General features: G+C 43.2%; 1 protein-coding gene across 1 annotated transcript; it reads left to right on the top strand.

The window, feature by feature from the left end:
- The first annotated feature begins 4,168 nt into the window (after positions 1–4,168).
- Positions 4,169–6,578, top strand: H1-0 (H1.0 linker histone). Its single transcript, XM_075286888.1, has one exon. The coding sequence runs from the start codon at positions 4,652–4,654 to the stop codon at positions 5,243–5,245; it is 594 nt and encodes a 197-aa protein (XP_075142989.1). The 5' UTR covers positions 4,169–4,651; the 3' UTR covers positions 5,246–6,578.
- The last annotated feature ends 6,586 nt before the right edge of the window (positions 6,579–13,164 follow it).

The raw sequence follows: 13,164 nt of genomic DNA, 5'->3' as shown, positions 1-13,164 counted from the left end.
TGGGTTTTTCTTTCATTAAACGAGGGGTACCAACAATTTTGTCCACGTGTGTATATGGCCATAAATAGTCACCCACATAAGCTTGTTAAGTAGGGAGGGTAGCCTTCACCCGTCTTTACTTCCTCTGGATCTCGCTAATTCTCTTCTGGGTGCCAGTCCTGCCTATCTCCAGCTGCTTCCTGCAGGAACACAAACAACAGCGTCTTGCTGTCAGCTTCCTCTCTGGAGTTTTGGACAGGGATGGCTGTGGTAAAGATCCTCTTCAACCATTTTTGTGGGTCACACTCCAGCACCATTTAGGTTTACATCCTCACAATAAGTATTACAGTGTATTATGCCTGTGAATTTAAAAAAAAGTTGGTAGGCAAGATGGCAGCCATGGGGGTCTGATTGGGGTGTCTGTCCACTTTTCTTAGAAAATGCACCAATTTTCTTAGATGGTGCGTTTTCCATTGATAGTGGCATCTGAGGGGTTTAAAGGCTGCAACTGGTGTTCATACCGACAATGGTCATCGTACCATGGACTGGAAATGTATTAATGGTATATTAAAAAAAAAAATTTAATCTGAAGTTTGCCAGTGATGAGGTGACATAAAGAAAAATATCTAATATGGTCTGAATTATGGAAGAGCAATCAATGCACACACCATAAATTTTGCACAACTACCTCCATTTTTGCTGTAACAAATAATTATCCAAATCGTTTCCAGAAAGTTGTGAGAAAAAGGGACAAAAATTGTAAATATGTTTAGTGCAGTTTTGGGAATGTATTAAATATTTCACACCAATCCATGATAAATGTGTCTAAAATGAAATGCACCAACTTATGAAAGTGGCAAATTCAATGTACGCTAGGTTCACACCTGCGTTTGGATTTCCATTCATGGGGTCCGCTTGGGAATCCCACAAATGGAAACCTAATCTGCTTTAAAAAAGCGGCTAACCTAAAATCCCATAGACTATAATAGGGTCTGCCGGGTTTCCACCCGAAAAATGCAGAGAGAAGAGTACTGCGTTTGTTAAGTGGACCGATGGACGGAATACCCAAATGGGCAACGCGCGCAGGTGTGAATCCAGCCTTAGTAAGCATGGATTATTAGATTTAAACGTAACTAAAAATAATGGAGCACATTTGTGAAACCTCAACTGGTGTCAAGAAAGATGCAATTTTTGGGGTGCATGCTAACTTTGCACCAATTGCACATTCTTATAATTTTTCCATGGTCAAAGCGCCTTGAAAAAAAAAAGTGGGTGTGTTATGGGTGGAGTCATGTGGAAAGGGGGCGTGACCTTCATGGCCCAATATATTTAACAGAGAAATGGCATAAGTAAACACCTAAATCTGTTCCAGATTCTGACTTGAGTAGATGTCAGTTTCTGACACATGTAAATCCTAACGTTACTTAATTTGCAAGAGATATGTGCCCCTCAATAATTGTGCATATGATGCTAGTGGACAACATATAAAACACTGAACTTAATGAAAGTCCCCAAATATTTATTTGCCAAGATAATTTACACTGTTAGATATAGCGCCCCCTAGTTTTTCTAATGCACCCCCCCATACATTGCACATTTTCCCATGTCATATGTGAAGCATGGGATGTACCCTAATAAAGGTGGTACATGACGCTGGCATATATTCCTAAATAGCATTTCACCCCTCCCTCCCCCAACTAAGCTAGAACATGTCAATAAAAAAAAGGTTACTCTAGTTTTACACCTGTGCTTGGGTTTCCGTTCTTAAAAAACCCTAATCTATTTAAAAAGCAGTTACCTGCGGACCCCATAGACTATATTGGGATATGCTGGGTTTCCATTTTTCATGCACAAAACCTATACTGTATATCGCAATAAACACATAGCTGGAGGGTTATCAGTACTGCCCTAGGGAGCTGGCGTAAATGGCAAACCTGCGCTAAATTTATCTGGAAGGCGCGAGTGACATGGTAAATTTGATGCAAATTACAAACATGACCGGAGTACATTTTCAATAATAAATCATATCATGAAAGAAAAAAAAAAACAAAACCCTTTTTTTTGTTTAAAGTAAACATGGCACATTTTGAACCCCCCCCTTAACCTCACCCCTTTTCCTAGACACCCTCTAGTATTGTTATAGTAGGTGTACAGACTACAGAGACACTGGCATGACTGGATTTTGCTTTCTGATGCCATTGGTTTAGTACATCCCATTATAGTCTATGTTACATAAGTAGTCACTTAAATTATTTATTTTTTGACAGGAAATCCTCAGAAATTACTGCATGGTGTGTTACTGTGTGGAAGTAATATTACACTGGATACACTCTTGCATTTTTGGTACCATTCATGTAATAAAAATAACCTCATTCTAATATTCACAGCCTGTAATAAATGTAACAATCCTAAGAATAAGAAGAATAAAGGCTACAGGTATGTAGACAGGAAGGACTATGTGCTGGGAGAGCCATGTGATGGAGATTAAGGAGATGCAAGTGATCCCTGCTGCAGAAACAGGGAATAGATGGCATTTCTGCAAATTCTTTCTGTCCACACAAGAAGTAGCAGCAGTCTTGCACCTTGCAGCCACAGTATATATGTATACCCAGGCTCCTGTTTGATCAGCTCAGGTGACTTCACTGTCTTGAACTTGTCTTGTTTGTTTTCAATGGAGAAGGGAGATGAAAAAATAGTAGCAACTCCCTCCAGCAAGATGGCGATCCGAGCTGCAAGACAATTTGAAAGGTTTGACATCCTTAAAATCGGCTTAATCCCTTTGTGTTTAGTCATGGACCAGGGAGGCTGAGATTAAACACCACACATCCCCTGTCTATGTGTTGTCAGATCTATTGCCCTAATCCCCCGCCATAATCGTGCCAGGCACTCCATATACATGTGCACTGCAGTGCCAAACACGCAGGGGTATCTACCTGGCACTGCAACCCCCAGACCCACGTGTGGTATGTACACTGGGGGCACAGGTGGTAAAGCTGCAAGAGAGGATCTCATTATGTGCCTGCGATTTGGTAACATTACTGTTATGTGGGCAAATGCCCCCCAAATATGGTTTATAACAATACTAATGTATTAAGATTTATGGGTGCAAAAATGTGGATTGCAAAAATATCTCCCCTCCAGACCAAGTCACTTTATGGGGGTTCATATCCCAGAAAACACCAGTAATGGGGAGCACATAAAACAGTAACACACCACCACATGCATTGATTTTATTGCAAATAGGTGAAATGTCACAAAACCCCCCTAAATTACAGTCACATTTTGCGACATTTTGCAGATTTTTTAGGGTGATGTTATGTCCCTGGTAAGTGTCAGCAGCAGCTGCAAGTCACAGCAAGTGTTACATATGTATACATAGAGTTGTGCTTTGTCTCCTGTTACCAGCATGGAGTGGGGTACACAGGCAATATTTTAGGGAGGGGGGTATTAAGGTCCAGTTCATGGTGGGTTTCACCTGCCCTGTTCCCCCTTTCCCCCTGGTTTCTGGTCTCCAGTACAGTAATGGCTGCTTTCACACATTACAAAAGTCAGCTGGAAAGTTTTGCCAAGAAGCTATAAAACGTGGATAGGAAAGGTGCACAGTGGAGATTTTTGGGGTGCAGGTCTGATATATCTTGGGGGGCACCCCATGCTGTTGCTATGTCCCCCAGGAGGGCTCCAGACCCTCCCACCTCTCCCTGATGGACATACTGTGCTCTCAGGTCTGTGTGTTAGTTGGGGTTGCTTTTGCCCCCCTCAGTATGGAAAGGGGAGAAGCCAGTAGACATTTTATGAACCTCACTCATGGCTCAGGGTTACACCTACACCCTGCCAGAGTCTCACGCCCAACGGGCCCCCAGGGTCTGCTCCACAGGGGCCAGAAAGGACGAAATGCGTGTAATTCCTGCAACACCATGGCAGTTTTCGGGGTTCTCCCGCAGGCTGTGCAGTGTCCCGGGACTGGGAGACATGGGGGGCCGAGAGACCAAAGACTGGGCTCACGGGACCTACGGCTGGGAGAATGGCAGAGCCTCCGGGGGCTCAGAGAATGGAAGGTTTGTGTTCGGGAAGAAACACAGATAGTAGCAGAGCGGCGCCATGTCTGCCTCTTCCCGCCCGCAGCCGCCAGTCTTCAACTCGGTCCGACCCCAGCAAATAAAAGGCGGGAACCGGCGGGAGGGGCCAGTAGAGGGAGGGAAGGTGCTGAGGAGAGAGCGCCTGTGACTGTCACCGAGCAGCCGAGAGACAGCAAACAAACACAGCTGAGGGGAGAGCACTCTCAGGGAGGACGGAGCAGAGCTGGGAAAGACGGCAACCAAAAAAAAAATTCTCCGACTGACATACCTTACCCGGGGGGAGAAGAATCTGAGACTGACTGACAGGTGGAAGGAAACTCTGAGGACACTGACTAGTCTGCACAAAGAACAACCAAATCCGGACACATCCAATTACTCCTTTATTTTTTCGGGCTGAACTTTTTGGAGAAAGGGCTGTGAGGAAAGTGTCAGAAGTGCCGAATAAGCCCAATTTCTGCTCTTCTGCCTACAGTCTTGAGGATATCTTGTAAACATCTTGCCCTGTTGCTACCAGAGCTCCGAGGAGAGAGACGGCTGGCAACAACAATAACAAGTTTCTCATTGCATAAAGTTTGCCTTTTGAGACACCTGTAAAGATGGCAGAAAACTCGTCTGCTGCCCCAGCAGCCAAGCCCAAGAGATCCAGGACAACCAAGAAGTCAACTGACCACCCCAAGTACTCGGACATGATCCTGGCAGCCGTCCAAGCAGAAAAAAGCAGGTCCGGCTCCTCACGTCAGTCCATCCAGAAGTACATCAAAAACCATTACAAAGTGGGGGAGAATGCCGACTCCCAGATCAAACTGTCCATCAAGAGGCTGGTGACCTCCGGCACCCTCAAACAAACCAAGGGTGTGGGTGCCTCTGGGTCCTTCAGATTGGCCAAGGCAGATGAGCCTAAGAAGCCAGCTAAGAAATCCAAGAAAGAAGTCAAAAAAGTGGCTTCTCCCAAGAAGGCAGCAGCAAAGCCTAAGAAAGCTGCCAAGTCTCCAGCCAAAGCCAAGAAGCCCAAAGCTCCTGAGAAGAAGACAAAGAAGGTGGCCAAGAAGAAAGCAGCTCCTTCACCTAAGAAAGTCAAGAAAACAAAGACTGTGAAAGCCAAACCTGTCAAGGCATCTAAGGTGAAGAAAGCCAAGCCTGCCAAACCCAAGGCTAAGTCCAGCCCAAAGAAGTCTACACGGAAGAAGTGAACGCAGCTGGACAGCTCCTAAGAAGTCCTGTACATAGTTTTATAACCTTTAACTTTTTCTCCTCCAGTGCAACTTTCTTAAGATGATCCGCTTCCCTGTAATTCCTAAGGACAATACCTTTATTTATGTAATTTTTTTTTTTTTTTTTCCGGGGTTTTTTGTGTGGGGGGAGGGGTGGAAGTCAGAATTTGATGGCATTACCTTTGTTTTATCTGCACTAATTTTATACATTTAATTTATAGGTTGTAGTCGGTAACTGGTGATACACAATCCGATCAGTAGACATTTGCCACTTCCGATGGTGACGTGTAGGCTTTATTCATATTATATTTTTGTGCTTTTTATACATTAGATTTGCTTTGGTGACATTGCTGGAATAATAGCCATATCATATAATACTCATCTGTTCTGTGGAACCACTTTAATGGAGTTTTCTCACAAGCAGCGCTTGCTTGTAGGATACGAGACAGGTGTCTGGTACCTGGACATCAAGTAATCACAAAAAGGGGTCCTGTGTAAATGGAGCACTAGTGTAAATGCACTACCACCACTACAGTTACTTTTTTGAGACTGGTGGAGAACGCTGACAACAGTTCTCCTTCAGGCTCATAGAAGGGGATACGGAAATTGGGGACTCCTGTTTTTGAGATCATTGGTGTCTGACTGGTCAAACACTCATCTTTCCTATCCTATCTATTGTTAATGAGAAAACCCCTTTAAGAATCCTTTTAATTTCTATAGTTTTGCTAAAGTAAGTTTAATGCATGATGTTAGTCCCATCCACCAGATCAGTACATTATAATATGTAGTGAGAGATTTGGGATCTGGTAGATCTTTTACACAATCGCTATGTCAGTATTGTTCTCCCCGTCCGTTACCGTCTATACTGGATTTCTAGTGAGTGCTGTAGCCCCGGCAGTACTGATAACTGATCCTGGATCTTGGCTCTGTCTACACCGTGCTGTACTATATTATTAGACGTGGAATCATTGCAGATGAAAATAATCCATGTTATGTCTGTTTCTTATTCGTTGCCAGCATTGACTACATACAGAACAATTGCACTTTTCCAGTTTCATCTAAACTCTAAACCAGATCACGTTCCGTCAATGAACACTCACTAGAGAAATTAGTCTTGTTTTTGGCATGCTATGCCAGATCTTTTCGTCGATACGTGATTTATTAATTATGGACTTGATGGATGGGAAGATTATTTTGTCCTTAGCATTAAAAACTTTGATTTCTGATGCTGTGTGTTTTCTTTGTAGTTTAGCAATGACACAATCCTAAACTTTGTATTCATAAATTTCAAAATAAAATGACATGAACTGTTCTCTGTCTCTTGTGTTATTATATTATACCATATTTTATTATACTATGTAATATATTGTAATTCAAACATGAAGCATAAGCAGAATGACATATGATATTTGGCAGGTTGGTTCACATGTGGTGTATTTTTATCCGCTGTAGAATCTTCTTTTCTTGCATGCAGTTTTGGATGCAGACTGCTGTGGATATTGCTCTTTTGTATTACATCTCCACTCTTTATATGCATCCAAATCCTCATGTAAATGTGAATTTTGTGGCACATTTTTCTGTGGCATAAAATTATGCCAGGTGTGAACCCGCCCTTACTCTAAAGGTCTGGAACTAAATAATCTGGAAGCTGATATGGTCATAACCATTAAGGAGTGCATGGTGGTAAAACAAAGGGATTTGTAGATAAAATGTATATACGTAAAAAAAACACCATAGTCTGGTACTTGTCACTTTTTGTTAGGAGGAATATACTGAATTTACTGAGTATACATTTATCTTGCCAGATATAATGAATAATACTTCCACACAACTTTTTTTTTTTTATAATTTACTAAAATGTCTGGGTCTGTTGATAACACCTTAAGGCCCCGTTCCCACGGAGTAACGCTGCGCTCATTTAGACACATAAACACGTGTCAGAGCGCGGCGCTTCAAAACAGATCCCATTGACTTCATTGGGTGCCAGCTTTAGCGCGCTACCCATTGAAATCAATGGGTTATAAAGCCTCCCATTAAAGTCAATGGGATCTGTTTTAAAGTGCCTCACTCTGACATGTGTTTACGTGTCTAAATGAGCGGCGCGTTAGTGTGAGAATGGGGCCTAATACATGTAAGACCCTATTCACATCTGCGTTTGGGTTTCCATTCGGGGAGTCCGCTTGGGTAGCCCCGAACAGAAACCTATCCGCATAATAAGGAAACCCGCAGACCCCACCGACTATAATGGGGTATTTGTGGTTTTCGCATGAAAAATGGAGAGAGAAAAGTGCTGCTTGCGGGACTTTTGTCTGTGCATATGTCATGTGGTTAGGGGAACGGAATGACCTGAACACAGATGTGAACTGGGCCTAAGGGTGCATTCACATTGTGTATGAGCCAGAAAAGCTCCTGCTGTAAAATTCAGACATATCCATAGTCCCCCAATGGATCCCTACAGAATGCTGAGATGCCTTTTTTAATTCTCTGTATAAAATAGCATAGTTGACTATTCGATAAAGAGGCATTCAATAAAAATAGTAATAAAAGGTTAGTGCACACTATATATATATTTTTACCATAGGCGGCATATTCCCTGTATGCAGAATGGCATCTGTCAGAGGTACAGAGAGGAAATCCTGATGATAGACTCCTCGGGCTCCATATAACCATAACATTACATCAACATAACATCTTACCTTCCATTCTGTTGTTTCCCCTTATCCTTCATATTTAAAAAATAATAATAAAATTGTAATTGGCCACGTTCACATGTTGGTCTGTCTTTTGGTCAGTATTTGTCAGCCAAAACTTGGAGTGGAAGATGATAAGAGAATATATGATGGAAGATTTCTATATCTTGTTTTGTACCCACTCCTGGTGTTTGGCTTATAGCCACGTAAAGCAGTATGAGGCTGAATTCAGGCTGTGTGTTGGTGCGGCTCAAAGTAACATTGTAGTAAAAGAACAGCTCTCGGAAATGAACACAATTTCTAAACAAATGGGGGGGGGGTGCTTCAGTTTTCAAATGTAAAGTTCGGCTGAAGGCCCACGTGGTGTAAACATCTGCAGGAGTTTCCCCTCCTGGCATAGGGATTTTAGGCCGGCAGCGTGTCATTGATATGGGGAATAGACTACTCACTCTGCATTTGCTGGAGTTTTCAGCTTTTTTGGGCGTACCACAGTATCCATGCGCTACAAATGTCAGAGAGATTTATAAAAATCTTCCTTAGACCGAGGCCCCATGTGGTGTAAATGCTAAAGCAAAAACCCTACGTAGCGGGCCGCCGTGAAAGAGCGCTGTACACAGAAAGAAAGCCTATAGAGGTTTTCTCTGTGGACTTTCTGCTTCAATTATACCTATAGAGGAACCGCCAGTGTTTCCGTAGGTATAATGCCATGTTTTTGCAAATTGCAGCATATCCACTGTGGGTATTTTTCTGCAATGTGTGAATGGGATTCATTTGGCAGGGACTGCAAAACGCCGTGTTTTTTGTCATGGTGTTTACGCTATGTGAGGCCTGAGTTTAAGGAAGATATTTCTACATCTGTAGCGGGGGATGCTGTGGTATGCACAAGGCAGCTGAAAACTACAGCAAATCCACAGTGAGTAGTCTACTCTCCTTATACATGACATGCTGCAGGCTTAACATTCCTATGGCAGGTTGGAAATCGCTGCAGAAGTTTAAAAAAAAAAAAGCATTGGATGTTCATTTTACCTGTGAAAACACTGAATTTATCCAATAGCTCTATATAGGGTGGAGAAGGTGAAAAGTGACAAGCACCACCAAAAAGGAGTGAAACACGCTAACTTTTTTGCTGTGTTTTTTCCTACTGGATTTTCACTAAGTGTGGCCTTAGCCTACAGCTGGAATCTCACATACAATTTTTGCTGCAGTTATTTTAAAGCCAAATTCAGAACTAGATCCAGCAAAAGGAGAACTATACGTTTTTCCTATAAATTTACCATTCTTCTAATCCACTCCTGGCTTTGGCTCAAACACAGCATGCTGGATTCCAGCCTATAGGCCAGGTCCAGATGGGTGTAAGGCTGGTGTCACATAGGCAGTTTTATGGCAGGTTTTTTTTTTAGCCAAAGCCAGAAGTGGATTCTAAAGGAACAGTAAATGTAAAGAAAGAACTTGTACACTTCCTTCCTGCTGGATCCACTTCTGGTTGTACCTCACAAACCTGTATGACACCGGCCTTATATGGCTGCATTGTAGTGTCTGATGTACGCCTGCGTCACGTTTCAGGGGTTTTTATGCTTGCATTAACCAATGGGGCAGATTTCGAAAGGGTCTATCATGTCCTCTAACATGGGAAGAAGAAAAACAGAGATGGACTGCACATCCCAATATCATACATTGATCTATGGTTCTCAGCTAAATCTACAAAAATGAATACAACTTTCTCAGTACACCTATTGCTCAAGGTATATAAGCCCACTAGCCACTTCACAGCGACCTCTAATGCCCTCTTCACATCTGCTTTTGTCTTCCATCCGTAAGGAGTCCGTATGGAGACCCCCAAATAGAAAACAAACGCAATTGCAAGCGCTGTGCTGTAAAATCACATGGACCCCATAAACTATAATGGGGTCCTGCGTTTGTATTCCGTTTGGGTGTGGGGGGGTCTCCATGTGGACTCCTTCCGGATGGAATACAAAAGCAGATGTGAACCAACCCTAACATTGTCTGTGTTATATACCACTGCCAATAACTGCTCCACGTGCAGAGACATCTGAAAACCGGACCGGAAAACGCGTGAGAAGTTTTTTGCCATTTGAAGCATTTCCTGAAGTGTTTTTTGAGGCGTTTTTCGAGGAGTTTCCAGATCCGTTTCCTCTTGGGATATGGTCATGAATTATATTTTAAAAAACCGCCTGGCGTTTCCTGATCAGGTTTTTTGCCCAAAACGCTTCGGGTTCCGCTTCAGGTTTCTGACCAAAAACGTTAGCAGGAAAAACCGACTCACATTGACTTGCATCGAAGCCGCAAGCCAGAAAATGCTCAGGTGTCAAAAACGAATGAACATCTTGCTTCTTTTTTGCCGCTAGCGGAAAAGAGCGTTTTTGGTTCATGGTTTGGAGGCGGATTTCTGCCAAAACCCTGACCAAAAAACTCTGTGTGAACTTATCCTTAGTTTCAGCACAGTATAGAGGGGACAGCTTCACAGCTCGGTGTCATTGCTGGGTGGTGACAGAATAAGGCTGCGTTCACATGTAGTTTTTTGGTCAGAAAACTGACTCAAATTCCTCCTCCTAAAAACGCCTCACTGTACGGTGAGGCGTCTTTTGGAGGAGGAATTTGAGTTAGTTTCCTGACCAAATTCCTGACCAAAAAACTCTGTGTGAACGCAGCCTAATAGAGAAGTGTAGTGTGTACATGTATTAAAGAGGACCTTTCATGTCCTCAAGCACATGCGGTGAGGAACGTCCCCCCTACTCCTGACAGTAGTCGTCCATAGACAAGTACTGGGGGGGAAGGGCGTTCCTCACCGCGCCGCCTCATCGCTGGGCAGTAAGGAACGCTCCCTCTCACAGAACAGCACAATAGACAATACTGCAAGGAGGGGCGTTCCTGACAGATTTAAGAAATGCCCTTCTGACACTGAAGAGCTACGGTAACGGCACTGGTAGCTCTTCAGCGGGGGCGTAGAACGGGAATGCTGATAGTGAGCTGAATTCAGTGCACTGTCAGCTTTCTAGCGGTGTATTACACCGCATGTGGCCAGGGGACATGAAAGGTCCTCTTTAAGGTGTAAATTGTAGCTCCCAGCTGGTGTACGTCTAAGTTTTTTGTCAGTGTGCTATACATTTTCTTAATGTATCTATTCTTTTCTCTGACCCCATGCACACACTTTAGGTCCGGTCTCATGCACTTCTTCGGAGTGCCCTGCTGGGGGAGTAGCATACCAGCCAGAGATAGGAATAGACTTGACAGGCTGATCAGAAGGGCCAGCTCTGTCCTGGGGAGCCCCCTGGACACAGTACTTGGTGATTTCATGCTGGAGAACAACTCCCATCCCATGTATGAGACCGTGATAGCACTGGGCAATACTGTCAGTGACCGACGGCTTCACCCCAAGTGTGAGAAGGAGCTATCAGAGGTCCTTCCATCCAACCGCGATCAGGCTGTATAATCAACATCAGGCTAAATGGAGATCACTCCGCACAGAGAACTAAATGATCCTGAGTCTTTCTTTTCTTCTTAGTTGCTATGATTCCTAGTATCTTTTCTATCTGCTATGAGCTTGTATGTGTTCTTTCTTGTAATATATTACTGTATTATCCATGCTGCTGTAATACACTATAATTACCACATGCTGGGGCTATTAAAGGATTATCTTATCTTATCATGTAATGTATGGGTCTGTGGAAAGCACATGTAGCTTTAATGTTTTTTTATGCTATAATTATTATCATTTTATGTGTTTTGCGAAAGAACAAGACGGCATATAGTAGGTATATGAGCAGTGTAAACCATCTATAGTATATACACAGAGAGCATGTAGCTACGTTACTAAATGAATAACACTACGTAACTCACTTTAATCTTAATGGTCTCTTTTTCACGGCCATTTTGCTCCAAAGGGGCGGCCGGATCTCTTATACACGGAGGGATCTGTGAAAACAGACAAGAATAGAGCATGACTGATATTTTGATGGTCCATGGCAAATTATGGTTCATGACAATATCAGTCATATGAATAGCCTCCATTTACAGGTAATAAATGAATGTGGCCATGTGATGGATGTTACTATAGGGGTAAAGCCTCATTCATACATCTGCAATCTGCATGCGATCTCTGGGATATCCTCGTACAGCTCTCCGCCCTGGTAGTTTGTGGGTGCGTGCTTTCCGTGGTTGATCTGATCAACTTTTTAATAAATTCCAACACGTTACCATGGCTGTGGCTCCGTGAAAAGTGGACTGCATATGAATGGTATCTGTGTGCTATCTGTGTTTTTCACAGACCTATAGACTTTGATGGGGCTCTGTGGTCTGCCAACTGGACCAAAATAGAGCATGTCTCTTCATGTGCCCATTATAAGAAATGGCATTGATGTGAAGCACCTGACAGCTCACTTCTATAGACTTGTGCCATCAGTGGAAGCGTTCCTCACCACCCAACGATGACCTGTGAGGACGGGCCCCCTGACATTGCAGTGATATCAGTACCAAAGCTAACAGCATAGATTTTTCTGCAACCGGGGCAGATACCGCAAAGACTGACAATGAGTTTAGTTGCAGTGGTATAGTACACTCATGCATTTTACAGTCCCAGCATAGGGGATGGGATTCTTGCTAATCCCAGCCACACATTGCAGAAAATAATCCGCATCGATTATTGCGTTTTTGCAAATTACAACATGTTGATTATATCTACAGGAACTACGGCGGTTTCCCTATAGGTATAATTCAAGCAGAAATTCCGCAGAGGAAAACGCCTTATTATCGCTTTTTTTTCCGCAGTGCTTTTTGGCTGTGACCCTTTATGTGGAGCCTTAGCCTTAAGGGGTTATTGACTTTCATAAATACAGTAAACCATAACTGCTGCTATGACAGAGACAGTGAGTGAGCACTGCAGCTCTGGGCATGGTAACAATAACAGGATCCATAGTCATGTGAAAACAGGCGAGTGCCAACAGTCAGATCCCCTCCCAATCTGGGGGCCCCGGTTTTAAAGGTAGCATCCCAGAGGCCACCATCACAAAGGATTATGGGTGATGATGAGCTATGACAAAGGTGCATGGAATTAGAGATTATGATAATTAGTTTTGCTGACTGACAGCAGTCTGGACTGGGAAGGGTTAAGATGAATAATAAGGGTTTGGCAGGGCAATTAAAACCTAGTAATGACGAGGTTTCTGCAGTGTGTGATATATACTTAGCATT

The sequence above is a fragment of the Leptodactylus fuscus genome, chromosome 9 (genome assembly GCF_031893055.1).
Source record: "Leptodactylus fuscus isolate aLepFus1 chromosome 9, aLepFus1.hap2, whole genome shotgun sequence".
Classification (NCBI taxonomy): domain Eukaryota; kingdom Metazoa; phylum Chordata; class Amphibia; order Anura; family Leptodactylidae; genus Leptodactylus; species Leptodactylus fuscus.
Note: the sequence above shows the minus strand (reverse complement) of the source record. Positions and strands in the feature narration are given on the sequence as shown.

Bases quoted from the DNA above. Each gene is read 5' to 3' on its own strand.
- H1-0 (XM_075286888.1), top strand. From the start codon at position 4,652: ATGGCAGAAAACTCGTCTGCTGCCCCAGCAGCCAAGCCCAAGAGATCC.